This window comes from Caloenas nicobarica, chromosome 6, assembly GCF_036013445.1.
Source record: "Caloenas nicobarica isolate bCalNic1 chromosome 6, bCalNic1.hap1, whole genome shotgun sequence".
Classification (NCBI taxonomy): domain Eukaryota; kingdom Metazoa; phylum Chordata; class Aves; order Columbiformes; family Columbidae; genus Caloenas; species Caloenas nicobarica.
In genome coordinates this window covers 37,279,172-37,293,161 of record NC_088250.1, presented here as the reverse complement: position 1 = coordinate 37,293,161, position 13,990 = coordinate 37,279,172, and the positions used below count along the sequence as shown (strand labels likewise).

Here is a 13,990-nt window from a genome sequence, read left to right as displayed (position 1 = left end):
TCAAAGAAAATCCCAAATGGAAACATCCTTTTGAGAGGAGGGGGAAAGAGAAAAATTCCGAGTTTTTAAGCTCTTGTAATGAAGATAACTTAATTAAAATCAAAGCAAATCTAATTAAGAACTTAAAAGTACAAGTTTTTAGTTGCATATTATCCCTGAAACATGGCGGAATGGGTTTATTATCATATCTAGAAGTTCCTGGTTGTGTGGACAGGTGATGCCGTCACCAGTGGATCCAGATGGAAATGTTCAGCTCAATCAGAGTTTTCTGACCACACGTATTGGCCTTGCTGCTCTTTCTTAGTCTTCCTACTATTTTGCTTTTGAGAAAGTTGCATTTTTGGCAGGCAGTTCCCCTCTTTCCTGGGAGTTTTGTCTGGGTACATAGTTGGGGACAAACCAGTTGAACGTTTGTGTGTGTTTATATTTTCATGGTTCTTTCCTTGATCTTGCTGTTCCCAAATTGAAAAGGAGAGCATATTTACACACACATCCTACTATTTTATGTATGCCTTTTCTTGCCCTATTCCTTTCTTGAAAAGGAGAAGAAATTGAAAATTTCGAAGTTTTTGTTTCACTTGAACCGTGGTAGTAAGATCTTTAATTTTTTGAGTGCAAAATTCAATGAAATTGAGGAAGGAAACGTTATTTCTTCAAGTTAATCTTAACCTATTTATAAAAGCTTTTAAAAATTAGTTGCGATGATCTTTTACCCCTAAACATTCATTTTAATATAGTGCTATATCATATTCAAAAGCCTCTGTTCGAATGCGGTTTTTCGCTTAGTTTGCACATGTGCCTTCTATGAATTTTTAGCGAAAGCCTAATGAGCACACTCCCTGCTACAGCAGATCAAGACTTCATTAGACTGAGTTTTGTTCACTTTGAAGAGCATTTCCATATGGGAGGTTCAGGTTTTGGGCCTCTCAGGTGCTCTCAGCAGATGGAGATGGGAGTTCTCTGAAGGCGACACACAGAGCAACTGCCGCGTGGGCCACTGGTTCCATCGGGAGCCCGAGCGATGGACTTCTCCAAGTGAGGACAGCGCCGATGACTGCAGGGGAAAAACAAATGTAGAAATACAACAGCTTCTCTGGACATCTGGTTCCTTGACGAAGGCAGATATTGATTAGATTCACAGTGAATCATTTACATTCTCGTGACAGAACTGAAGAAGCACTCAATTATATAAATGATATCTCCTGTATAGTTCTTGTCAAGAACCCTGTTGACCTGCTTTTCATAATTGCCTTCCCTAAAACTAAGAGAGGGCTGAGAAGGGATCTCAAAGCTTATAAATATCTCAAGGGTGGGTGTCAAGAGGATGGACCAGACTCCTTTCAGCGGTGCCCAACGACAGGATGAGGGGCAACGGGCACAGACTGAAGCACAGGAGGTTCCATCTGAATATGAGGAGAAACTTCTTTCCTTTGAGATGCCAGAGCCCTGGACCAGGCTGCCCAGAGAGGTTGTGGAGTCTCCTTCTCTGGAGACATTCAAACCCGCCTGGACACATTCCTGTGCGATCTGCTCTGTGAACCTGCTTTAGCAGGTGGGTTGGACTGGATGATCCCCTGAGGTCCCTTCGACCCCAGCCAGTCTGTGATTTTGTGAAAACAAGGAAGTTCCAGATACCTTTAGCTTCTACCCATCAATTTGGTGATGGACGGTCGCCTTTATCCCTCGTCATTCAGGAGCTCAGTGTGTGTTTGCAGAGGCACCTGCCTGATTAATCCAGGAGTATTCCTGTTGTAGGCAGACACTGGCCACTGCCTTGTATGCCCCTGCTCCTTTTTTTTTTTTGTTGTTGTTGGTAGTTTGCTTTTTATTTCCCCCATGTCTTTTAACAGCAAAACGGAATTTTGTTTTTCCAAGTTTAGCATAGTTGCATAAATTATAATTGCATTTAGTTTTTTTAATGGAGATTTTGAGCTTTCTCCTCTTAAAAACATGCCTGTCTTTTGGAAAAAAAAAAAGAAAATTTGGCTCTGAAAACATTGCCTTTAAAACAAAGGCACCAGCTATTTTCTGAAACTTTCCTTCTAAGAGGCATTGCCAGGTGCTTGCAACACAGGGTAGGTTTGCTATCCTTAGGGAGGCAAAGCTTTCATTTACCCATAGAGAGATGATTTCTAACCATCTGCTCTGTATCTCAAAGAATTGGTATGTTAAAAATGTGAATTTTCTCATCCGCTGGGAGCCTGTGCAGCACACATAATACAGAAGGAAGCAGCGCGCGGAGAGGTGTCACTGGAAAAAAAAAAGCACACTAATTAGTGTATGTTTATGATTAACTGGTCCAGTTCATTTTGTGAAGATAACAGCTGAAAATAAGAGAGAATTCTATAGATACACAAAAGAAAACTGTTTGAAAAAGCAGTTTGAGACAATAAAACCCTGAGGTAATATTAAGCTGCCTTATTCTGAACGAGATCTTTTTTTCAAAGTGTTTTATAAGTTAGTGTTTTCTTCACTCTCTTAGGTTTTTCTTAAGATAGAGTATAAAAATATTAGAGCTCCATAATTTTTGTACTGTTGCATAAAATAAGAAACAAGCTTTTAATTGGATGGGAATAAGTAAATTATTTCAATTTTTTAAAAAAAAAGTAGAAAACAAACCTGATAGATTGTGCTTGCTGCAGTACATAATTAGACTTGAAGCACTACATTTTGGCATAAATGACAGGATTGATTTCTCCTTTTATCCAATTATTGACAAGACTTAGGAAAGAAACAAGATTTCTTTTTCTGTGGGTATTTTGCATGTAGGTAATTGAGTAGGTTCATGTAGAACCAGTCACTTGCATAAACTTGCCTGTATAAGTGTTTTCACAACTTTACATTTTTATATTTACTTTTTTTTTTGCTTGGCTGTCAGTTCAGAAATCTGCAAAAAAAACATTTAGAAAAAATGGAATTTGATATAATTTAATCTTATGAACCCTAATTCAGGACATTAGCCATTTCAACTATTTGTTTTCTCTGAGAAATAATTCTTCAGTGCAATAAACAAGTGGATGTGGTAGATAACTGGTTTTGTGCTTGTTTTAACATTCTCAAGTCTGTTACAAACATACACATCATGCACAGAAAATCACAGTTCACGCTGTTTGTACAAGTTTTCCATAGACAGAAACTTTGTGGATTTCAAGAATGTTATAAAAAACAAAGATTAAACAGTTCTTGATACAGCCTTTGCTCATCCCATTGTATATCTTCGAGATGCTGGAACTTGCCAAACTCCCTCCCTCTTTCCGACTTCAAGATGTTTTTTCGAGAAGTGCTATCAAAGCAGGACCTTTAATCATCTCGATGAAAGATTTAAGAAAACCACTTGCTTGTGCGTGTCAATTTAGACTTTTAGTTATGCGGTCACTCATTTTTTACGAAGACAAACAGCTGAAATGACTGAGCGCTATTGGCTGTTGTGGTAAATGCAAGGAATTGGAATATAACCAAAACGCTTTGATTCCTGCAGTTATAGAAGCTGTTGTAGCTGCGCTAAGCGATATGAAATGTATCTACGTAATAGTTGTAACTTTGATTCATTTGAAACTTTAGTCATCAATAGTTTTAGCGGCTGATCCAGAGAATGAGGTGTGCACGTGTGAAATGGTAGGTTAATTTTAACAATGAGTTCCCATTGTTGTGTCCTAGAGTAAAAAATGTCACAAAAACTGTGCTCTAAGCATTTTGCTTTGAAGCTCAAGTCAGTTTTACAAGCGTGTCCAGAAACACATCTTAAAGTCATTAAGCAATGTAATTTCTCTATAGTGTCTGTAAAACAGGTATTTTGTTCAGAAGGGCAGTTGAGTTGGTTTGACGATCACTGTGTTTTTGTTATCGTGCTAATTGCTTAAGGCTTATTTTTGACATACATGTTGCTCTTTTTCTCTGGTTCCAAATGCTTCTGTTTTTAGATGTTTGTGCATTTGAGTAATGAGAGTGACATTATTGGACCAAAGTAATCCAATAAAAGCAGACCTTTCTTAATTGTCTGAAGCTGAAGATGTTACCTCTGATGAGGTTCTTAGGGACGTGGGTTAGTGCCAGTGTTAGGTTATGGTTGGACTCGATGATCTTGAGGGTTTCTTCCGACCAAAATGATTCTATGATTCCTATGATCCTATGACATATCAAACCAAGAAATGAACATCGTGCTTCTTGAAAAGCTCATGGTGATGAGAAAAAAAATTACAGTATCTGTTGGCTTTTGGTATGAGCTAAACTGATGTGCAGGTCTGTAAGTGCAACTGGGCTTAATTCTCTCCTTATTTATACCTGGTTTAATATCTTTGTAACAGCCTTGGCACCAGTTATTTCTCACTTGTATCAGTGCAAAAATATTCAAAAAACTCAGCAATCAGCAGTGTAGCTTTATGGAAGGCACTACTGTAATTTATATATTGATAAAATGAATCTAATATATCGCACAGAGGCTCTGTGAGCTTTAATTAATGCTAGAATAGTTTTACATTAATTAATGATGGAATAGTCTTGAGTTAATTAAGTCTGGATCTCAAGGACATCAGACTTTGGTAGTTGAATCCAGCAGATCGTTGGGTGTGCCAGGCTTCAAAAATTGCCCTATTTTTAAGGCCATTGTTTTCAGGGCACCTCACATAATGAAATCCTTTGTTTGCAGCTTTGTCTCATGAAATATAAAAATTTTTATATAAATCTGAGATAAGATTTGGTAATTAAAAATGTGTACCTAGGGAAAAGTGTATACGTTCGTTTAAAAAGACTTTTGACTGTTTACAAAAATACATTATTTGAAAATCTAATTACTTGAAACAACAATTTGAAAATATTTGCTGGGGCAGAAGAGGAGAATGGGGTGTCTCCCTGCTGATAATACAAAATGAAAGCTTGTTCACTTCTATGTAGTAGGTGAATTTACTTCATGGTGAAATAGTTGGACAAAACCAGAATTTCTTAAAATTCTGTATCACAGAGGTACTTAATCCTAATGCTGTTCATGGCTGGTTGGAATGGCTATGGGATGCTCCTGCTGAAACATGGCAGCTGTTGGGGCTCTACAGCCTAAGAAAGAGCTTTAGGTATCATTAACTTATCACTTCACATCGTTTCTATTGTTTGCTTTGATTTCCGATTTCAAAATCGCTTCACTTTCATGTTTCATTTTCATGGTGCCACTTTATTTTCCTTCATTTTTTAATCACTTCATTCTAACCCGTTCTCATTTTCAGAAGAACATCAGTTGTGTGATGTAGGAGAGTTTCTGTGCCGCGATCGTGCGAGTTGTGTCTCCCGGCGCTGGTTGTGTGATGGAGAGCCGGATTGTCCCGACGATTCAGACGAGTCCTTAGACACGTGTAAGTAACGAAGGACACAATCTTATTTTATGTTCCTTTGCACTGTAACGTTTATAGTTGCACTAACTATACAATCGAAAGGATGGAGTCTTTTCTTCTTTTTTTTTTATATAAGTCCTGAATGAAACTTCATATCAAGGGAGACAGGTTATATTCCCTGTGTAGGTGAGAGACAAAAGAAATGGAAGAGATGGAAGGTGTTTTGTTCGTGTGCCACTTTGTAATGAACGCTGTCGCCAAAGCATCTGTTCCTTCTGCTCTGGCGGAGCTGTCGATGAGCTGTAGAGGGCAGAGGCAAAGTCAGACGCAGGAAAAATTGTATTCCTCTGGAACAGGGGGAGGTGGGGTGGAAGTGAATAGTGCAAAATGTTTTCAATGAACGTATGAAAAGCATGCAAACATCAAAGGGAGCAAAGAAAAGATATAAAAACTATGAGAGGGAAAGAAGCAAAGAAAGGAGAATGAGGGAAAGCTTTAATAAAACATGTTTAATTATAAAAAAAGACTTTTTTTTTTTAATGTGGCTAAGAGCTTCTGAAGACCAGAGTAGCAACCTTACAGACTTTTCTTATCAGCCTTGCAGACTACTGATGAGGTGATATTAAATCTTAATGTTCCCTTGTTTCCTGCGTTCTGAGAAAAATGAGGGAATCTCCTGATTTTTATCCCAGGGATAATCAATGTAAGAGAAGAACCATGTATTTTATATCAAAGCAATTCTGTCAATCAGAAGGCTAGAAATGTGGTTTACTGCTAATAGAAAATAAAATACCGAGCATCAGACGGTATTTAGGAGTCTGATCTTTAAAATGAGGGACAGAAAGTCGAGATGTCTGGAAAGCGTTTCTGCCTGGGCAAACGCTGCACCGATGATTTCAGCCTGCCTGCTCCACCGTTTGTTCTCGGGAACAGGCAGGAAAGTTGCCTCCGGGGCTGTGGTGAGGGTGCTCTGATTAGCCGCCTTTGAAACACTTCGGGATTCTCAAAAACAAAATACCGTAGTTGGGAGGCATCAGGTACAGTAAAGATTTTTTTATTACGGCACTGATGATTGATCACTGTCTTCTCTAATATAACATTATGCTCAAAAATATTATCTGCAGTTAAAAGTTTTTCTATTAACTAATGAATGTTGTGATAAGAGCACAAAAAATGGTGACACACACAGGTTTTAATTCGCCTCCTGATGTTTAGCACAGCAGCTTGCTGGATGCCTAGATATTTTCCTCCCAAGATCTCTGCGTGTTTATTGTTCTGGACCAGACGATCTGTGTTCAGTAATGCCATTCAAAGTCACGGCATATTAAAAACATAACCTTTGAAATTTATCGATGGCTTGAAGAAAGGGGAATGGGGTGGGGAAGGAAGCCCACGCTTTTCCTGACATCAGCCACCCTGGTCCTCTGGGAAACACCTTGCTCTATGTAAACACTAACAGTTTCTGCAAGATCCATTGCTTAGGCTTGTCCTAAGTCAAAGGTAGGGATTAGCATTGTTTTGTTGGGACTGATGTTGGGTCTGGTGCCCCGTCTCATCCTTTCAGGTCAGCATGAAAACCAAGTGACAGCGCTGGGATGCTGGGTGCAACTTTCCTACATATTTGCTCATTATGTTTTGGTCTTGATGGTTCTGTGTAGTCAACATAATGTGATGTCAAATATAGTATTTCTTGAAATATGTGTAGTAACTCCAGCTTCATCAGGTTAAGTTGTTTCTTATTAGCGGTGAATATAATGTTCCTGAATTTTCTTGCTGATGCTTTGCATCACAGTATCTGTAAGGAATTATATATTAGCTTAAAAATATTCTTAAGAAATATTTGAGGAATCTGTGGTTTTAATGCCAGGGATGCAGCACCTTCCAATTTTAGTGCACTGAATCATGTGTCTGTTTGTAGATGAATGCAGCCTCTATTTGTGAGCTCTTGGCTGACTTATGTACAATGAATTATTTGGTGTAGCCTGACAGGTATTGCCAGTTGTTCCTATAGCCATAAACAAATGAAGTTTGATTTCCCCGCCCGCGCCCCCCCCGGATTTGTGCCTAGTAATTGGGTTTTCTGGGCTCTAATAACATGCAAACATTGATCAAAACTTTTCCTGAAAGTAGAAGTTCTCTTCTGTGGGGATTTCAAGGTGTATAAAAGGAGAGAAACTCTCATGCTGCAGCTTTTCCCACGGTGAGAATATGGAAAGTGTTATTAGTCTTATCACTCAACCATCTATTTGCAGAAAACTTCTAGGAACTAAATAACTTTGTGGCCTCTCTTCTGGTGTCATTTTAACCAGGTTTTGCAATAGAATTTGAAAGTTATTGACCTGTACAGACACGTATAATATGGCTATTATCAGCTAATTTCCTCAGGAATCCCCCTGAAAGCGTACAATCTAGTCCCTTTATTATGGAATTGCTCCGTCACTGCCTGTTTTCTGAGTCCACCGACAGCTTCCAGCACCAGCCTGTTCCCTTTTTACTCCTCGTCTTCCACTAAATGGTCTCACGAATCCCTTTGTCAAACCAGAAGTGAATTCCTGTGGCGCCCATACCTGTGTTCTCTTGTTTCTTAGCAGCTGTAATTCTTCCTGCTCTCAGTGGAGCTGCTGCTTTTTATAGCACCAAAGAACCTGGCTCGGTAATTCGTGATGAATAATTTAGCAAACAAATTTTGTTGCTTTTCTGTTAGTGAGTTGTTTGTGAGAAAATTGATTTTTTTTTTTAAAAAAATGAAACCCTTGACCAAGTAATTTCTGCCCTTTCTTGGATGGTAAGTATCTAGGTTGTTCATAAGGATTTGCAAATAGTCAGGATTCAAAAATCAATTTACTTAACCTAATCGGATGATGGTTGGTTCTTCAGCAGGCTAAATCAGCAAGCTTACTTGGAATCAATAGAACTCTATCAGACGCCCCAGAATCTGGCCAGACGTGTTTGACTTGTACAGATAGCTGCTGGTCTGAAGGTTGATGCAAATTGTTAGAGGACTTCTATATGTAAAAAGAAGAAAAAAACAAAACAAAAAAGCAAACAAAACCCCCAAACAAACAAAAAAAACCCACAAAAAAACCCCCCAACCAAACACAACTGTAGACACACATCTGCCAACTATTTTGGTGGGACAATTACAAAGGCTTAAACATACTGCTGAAAAGCATAGAGTTTTAAAAAAAAAAAAAAACAAAACCAAAAATGGGGTAACCTTGTCTAACAACTAGTGTCTGTTCACTATTGCATGATTTAGGGATTCAGTTATTGGAAGCATCTGATTAATACAGTTGCATGTGTGGTGGATTTTTTTGTGTGTGTTTTGTTTTGGGTTTTTTGCTAATTTTGCCACTAGTATTGTTCTTAGGCTGTAAGCATTTACCTATCTCAGCAACTTTTATAGGGGTTTAAGTAGGGAACATCACTAACTGTATCTCAAAGATCCAATTTAAAACGCTGTCATTTTGACGTACCAGTGTGTGTTGTGTTCCGCAGTTTTACCTCTGAATAACATATTCATCTAAATAAACCATGCGGCTGCCTAAGGAATATTGATGGCTTCTGAAATGTAGACATTTGATTTGATATACTATTATCCGGTTTCCTCCTCAACCTCCTCCTAACAGGGTTGAGATCTAAAAGGTGTATTGGCAAATGACTCCATCCATTTAGTACTTAAAGATTTTTTTTTTTCATATTTGCAGCCTCGGGATTTGTCTGGCTTGCATATTGTTCTCTAACCTCAGTTCACAAACTCCTCTCTGTCAGAGCGGGTTGTGCTAAGGCAAGGTGAAACAGAGGAGGAGCAGGACAAGAAATGGCATATTTTACGTAGCTTCTTTCTGGACCTGTACGCACTGATTGTGTTTGGTTTTTGTAATGCTTGGTGCAGCAGCGGTTCCAGCAAGGGCTGCGTTATTGTCTCTTTGCCACGAAGTAGAGAAAGACGCGGTGATGCTCCCTGATACTTGCCCTATGAAGAGAGACTTGAGGTCTGGCACGAGTAGACCCTGAGCTCCTTTCATACCATTCTGTGGCACGTTGCAGGCAGCACAGCTTTGTTACAGCACACTTGCCCGTTAGAACCATCTGTGACCTTGAGTATTACTTGAATATCACAAATATCTTACGAGAGGGCAAAAAAACCCCCACAGTACAGTCTGAGATCTCCTGCTACCAAGATATAAAAGCACTTGACACTTGGTTGTTTTAGCAGCATAAAGTTACTTTGCACTGCCAGACTGCAATTCTGTCTCATATTGTTCGCAGCTACGCTTTTTGTGTTATCTCGGCACCGTTTTTCTTGTATTTGAACTTTCTTAAATGGTATCCAAATGACTGCTTACATGCCACACCACAATGTATTTGTAGCTGGCTGGTCCCGAATTGAAAGAACTCCAGTTTCCCTTAGCAGGTCAGCAAATTTGCATGATCCCTGTCTCTATAATTTTTTGTAGATGTAGGCTTATCATAACATGCTGAACAACATCTCTGATAATAGTATTTCTCTGGGATTTTGAGATAATATCATCTTCTAGAATCACGATTAAACTCAAGTTGGAGGAGCAGAAGAAAGGCAGCAACCAGAAACAACATGTTGAAAAGCTTGAGTCTCACTTTGTTTGCTAAAATAGCTTGTTTAATTCTCTGTGTGCTAATTATGTGAGACTAATTTCACAAGCTTAAAAATTTGTTGAGGACCTCAATTGTAGTTCTTTTACCAGCAAAGGATAAGATAATTGGATGCCATCTCGCTCCTGTGTTATGAAACAATAAAGGTAACATTTTCTAAAGCTTCTAATTTTTAGGAGTAGATCCATTGAAATTCAGTAGAAGTCAGGTTTCCAAACCCCTCTTGAGTAGATTTGGAAAATCCCAGATCAATAAATAACTTACATACATTGAAGATGAGCTGCCATGAGGCTATTGAAGGCAAATAATGAAAACTCTGGACATGAGAGAGAAGTGTGGTCTCGTGTTTTCGCTTGTTTATAATTTTGCTGTATGCAGTTACTAATGAACAAGGAATCTGCTAAACAAAATAGCTGCTCACACCTATTCTTCAGCAAAACACTTAACTGTGGTGGTGGTCATGTTAATTTAAGCTGATTTGAGGTGATGAATGTGTGCTCACTTTTTCTCTCTGAGTCAGGATCTTTCATACCAGTAGTGTAAAACTTCATTTCCTACAAGAGCTTTAGAAGTTAACCACAACACAATGACGAATGTCAACAAATTTTATGAAACTGCTGCAAGTTTACATAAGATTAAGTTAAATACTTAATGCAGAAAAACAATATTGCCACACTTTTATGTTAGCTGGTGAAAAGAAGTGCCTTTGACAGAGCAAGATGTATATTTTGAAGCAGGATTAACTTGCATGATAACGTTTTTTGCAGACGTGAAAGAAAACATGCTTCCCATTGAAGGATCTACTTGTGGTTTACGCTGGCTAAGATACCGTGGTTGGTAACCACTGGCAAAGGAAAGATATATATAAAGATGTGTTTATTGTGGCTGGTGGTTTTTGTTTTCTGGCTTATAGCCAGTCAGGTGTGCTGTGCTTGATCCCGTCCAGATGGTTTTCTGTTCTCTGCCCTCTTTCCCCGTGGAACATCTGCATGGCTGCTACCTGGGCTTCAGCTTCTCACCTCTGCTTTCTGCTTGCTGTGTTGTACGGAGATGGGTGATGGGCTTGCTGATGTTCTGGTAGTTAGCGCAATATTAGAGTAAACAGCCCGGAAAGGATGAATGTTGATGGTGCTCGTACCCGCCGAGCCTTTTGGAAAGGTGATGGTGTAGCACCCCATGGAGACAAATCCTGCCTGGCGGTTGATCTGGAGGAGTTCATGTTGTTCCACTGTGTTGTTTGGAGCGGGTATTGATGGGGCCCAGTTGTCTTGCTGAGGAGGTTTGTGCTTTGGGGATGTTCCTGCGTTTCTCACCACTAATTCTGCTCTTTTCCCTCTGGGCTGCCCCATCCTTGGGTGCAGGGGAGCACTTGTCTTGGGCCAAGGAATAACATTTATGTTTTTGCACAGCCAGCATATAAGCAATGGTATTGAGGCCCTAGAGAACGTTCAGAGGCAATTCCTTTTTATAACTTCCCAACAGACAGTAATACTGCTTCTGAGACATAAGCACATTGTCACGTTACTGTAATACTGCCTTATCCTTCTTTGAATAAAACTAGTCCGTTCATTTTGTGTGAGTGTGACTTTGAATACGTGGTGTGATTAAACACCTGGCTGCGGCCCCTGCTATGAAATTTCTTCCTAATATTGTTTGGACTTGTACGGGCTGTTGGTGACGCTGGTGGCACCTCCGGGAAAAGCATATTTAAGAAAGGCTAAAATGCTGCTGAGTGCTGAGGAGTGAGGGAAGAAACAGCCCTGTGAACACCCAGGATGGAGGAGGAGGAGGACGGGGAGAACGTGGAGGAGCAGGTGGACATTTCCTGAGGGAACTGTGGCCTGCGGAGAGGAGCCCACGCTGGAGCTGGTTCTCCTGACAGGGCCTGCAGTCTGGCTCGGAATTAGTCTTCCCAAATGGGAGTGTGTGTTGCCTGTAGCTGGCGAGTCATCTCCTTGTCTTTACCTCGAGCGATGGGCTTTGCCATCTTATTTTGTCCCATGTGTCGTTGAGGAGGGCGAGCGGCTGGGTGGGCGTCTGGCAACAGCCAACCCAGCACAGGACCGTCTCCGACCCCGGTGTTGTAGGGACTGTCTGTACAGCCCATATACAGCTCTAAGCTTGCAGGGAATGAAAACCAAGTAAAAGTGCTGGTGTAACACCGAATGCCGGTGTAGTGCTGAACGCGAGTCCCACCAGAAAGGAGGTTATAAGTCTCTTGCTTGGAGCTGCGTTGCATTCTGCCATCTGAAATACAGAATGACTAAGCTTGCACCTCTTCTTATTTTATATTTTTTTTTGTAATGCAAGGTGACTCCGTGTCCATGATAACTGTGGGAACTGGAGTAGGACAGGAAGATCAGATCCACAAGAGGGAATGTTTGGAAGGATAGATAAAGTGCTTGAGCAATGCCATGGTACACAGAACACTTATTGTATGTATCGTATACCCTGTCAGCCAGGTAACGCTGCAGGAATTTAGAATCTACACCGTGCTGAACACAAGGATCTTGCGAGAGCAAGGTGTAAGTCTGTCCAGCTGTATCGGCGTTATAGTGAGTCTCATTCCTGGTGGCTCTGTCAGGGGTTGGCAACATGGGCTTGGCTTCCAGCAGTGTTTGTTTTGTAGGAGGCTGCAATTTCAGTTTTGTGAATAAAAAAATGATGTTTTCATAAGTGATCAGTTATGCTGCGTGACATGCTACAGTCAGGTAAACATCAGAATTTGCCAGGGAATAGAATTAGGGGATAGAATTACTACTTCTGTTTTTCTAAGTTATTTTTTAAAAAATAATTTTAAAGACTTAAAAGCATTCAATAACTTTTTTAACAGTTTATTTTATATTCTGTGTATTCATTTCTCCTCTGGTTTCCAGTCTGAATATTCTTTAACACTGTCCTTTACATAGTCCATACAACCAATCCTGTTTCAGCCAAACATAATTGCCTCAAAAAGAAGTTGAAGACTTTGTGATAGATTTTGATTATCATAATGAAGTTAGTGTAAGTATTATATATATGGATAACAAAACAAGTATTTAGAACTTACCAATATTAATAGTTACAAAAACCTATTGATCTATAAAAAAAGTTAATGTAAGGCTCGCTCATTTCTGGTTTACTAGTAAAGATTCATTTCTTGTGCACAAAGTTTAAGAAAGAAAAATTCTTTCTTTTTTTTTTTTAAACTCTTAGAGCCCATAGTATGAAAAGATGTTTAGACAAGATTTTCCCTTTGCTCAGGAAAGTGCTCCAGTTCATGTGACCATCTGAGTACATAAAATGCAGCATTAGATTCATTAGATTTCTTTTTGCCTTTCCACATGGGTCAAAGTTTTCAAAGTGTTTATTTATTTATTTGGCATTGGGGAGTGTGGTGTCAAAATCAGTGTCTCTGGTCTATGTTGTTATTGGACAAACTCAGCATCCCTGGCAAGAGGTCCAAGTTCAAATAGGTATAATTTCCATGGCTCTCCGGCTGCATATTTTCTTTTTGGAATAAAGTATGCAACAAGACATTCGATATCAAAGGACTTAAAGGTCACTGTGTCTCTCAGTGACATGGTCATTAGAAATACTACCTTTTTTTTGTCTACGACTGATTGTCTTGTGCAGGATTTTCCAAAAGTAGTTCATGGGGAATTCAGTTAAATGATTGCTGACAAAATGAGCCTCTTTTAAGGTCTGTGGAAACATGTAGGTATAATACAGGGCCAGGAAAGAGCTTTTGAAGGATGATGCCCAATACCTAAAACTCTGAAACAGCTCATTTATGGATTAATTGCTTGCTAAAATTGCATTTCCTACGCAGAAGCAGATCTAATGGGATATATACTCGTAAGACAAGAAAATGAAAATATCAATCTTCTGAAAAACCTATAAAAGTAATTCATACTTTGACCAAGACTTTGTTTTCAAGTTTTTAACCCAAAGCAATTTTATTTTCATAGCTAAGCTATAAATTACTCTCAAAAAAAGAAGAGTGCATGCTTGGCAAGAAGAGATGGAAAGACTTGGCACAGTTTCTCTTTCATGAG

The 13,990-nt window shown here is 39.4% G+C and overlaps 1 protein-coding gene across 1 annotated transcript in view; it reads left to right on the top strand.

The window, feature by feature from the left end:
* The first annotated feature begins 4,981 nt into the window (after nt 1-4,981).
* The window catches only part of LRP1B (LDL receptor related protein 1B), a 527,248-nt gene continuing 518,239 nt past the window's right edge, over nt 4,982-13,990 (top strand). Inside the window, exons 1-2 of the mRNA XM_065638136.1 lie at nt 4,982-4,988; nt 5,214-5,339. Of these exons, the coding sequence (XP_065494208.1) occupies nt 4,982-4,988; nt 5,214-5,339 (133 nt within the window). The remainder of the gene's footprint in view (nt 4,989-5,213; nt 5,340-13,990) is intronic.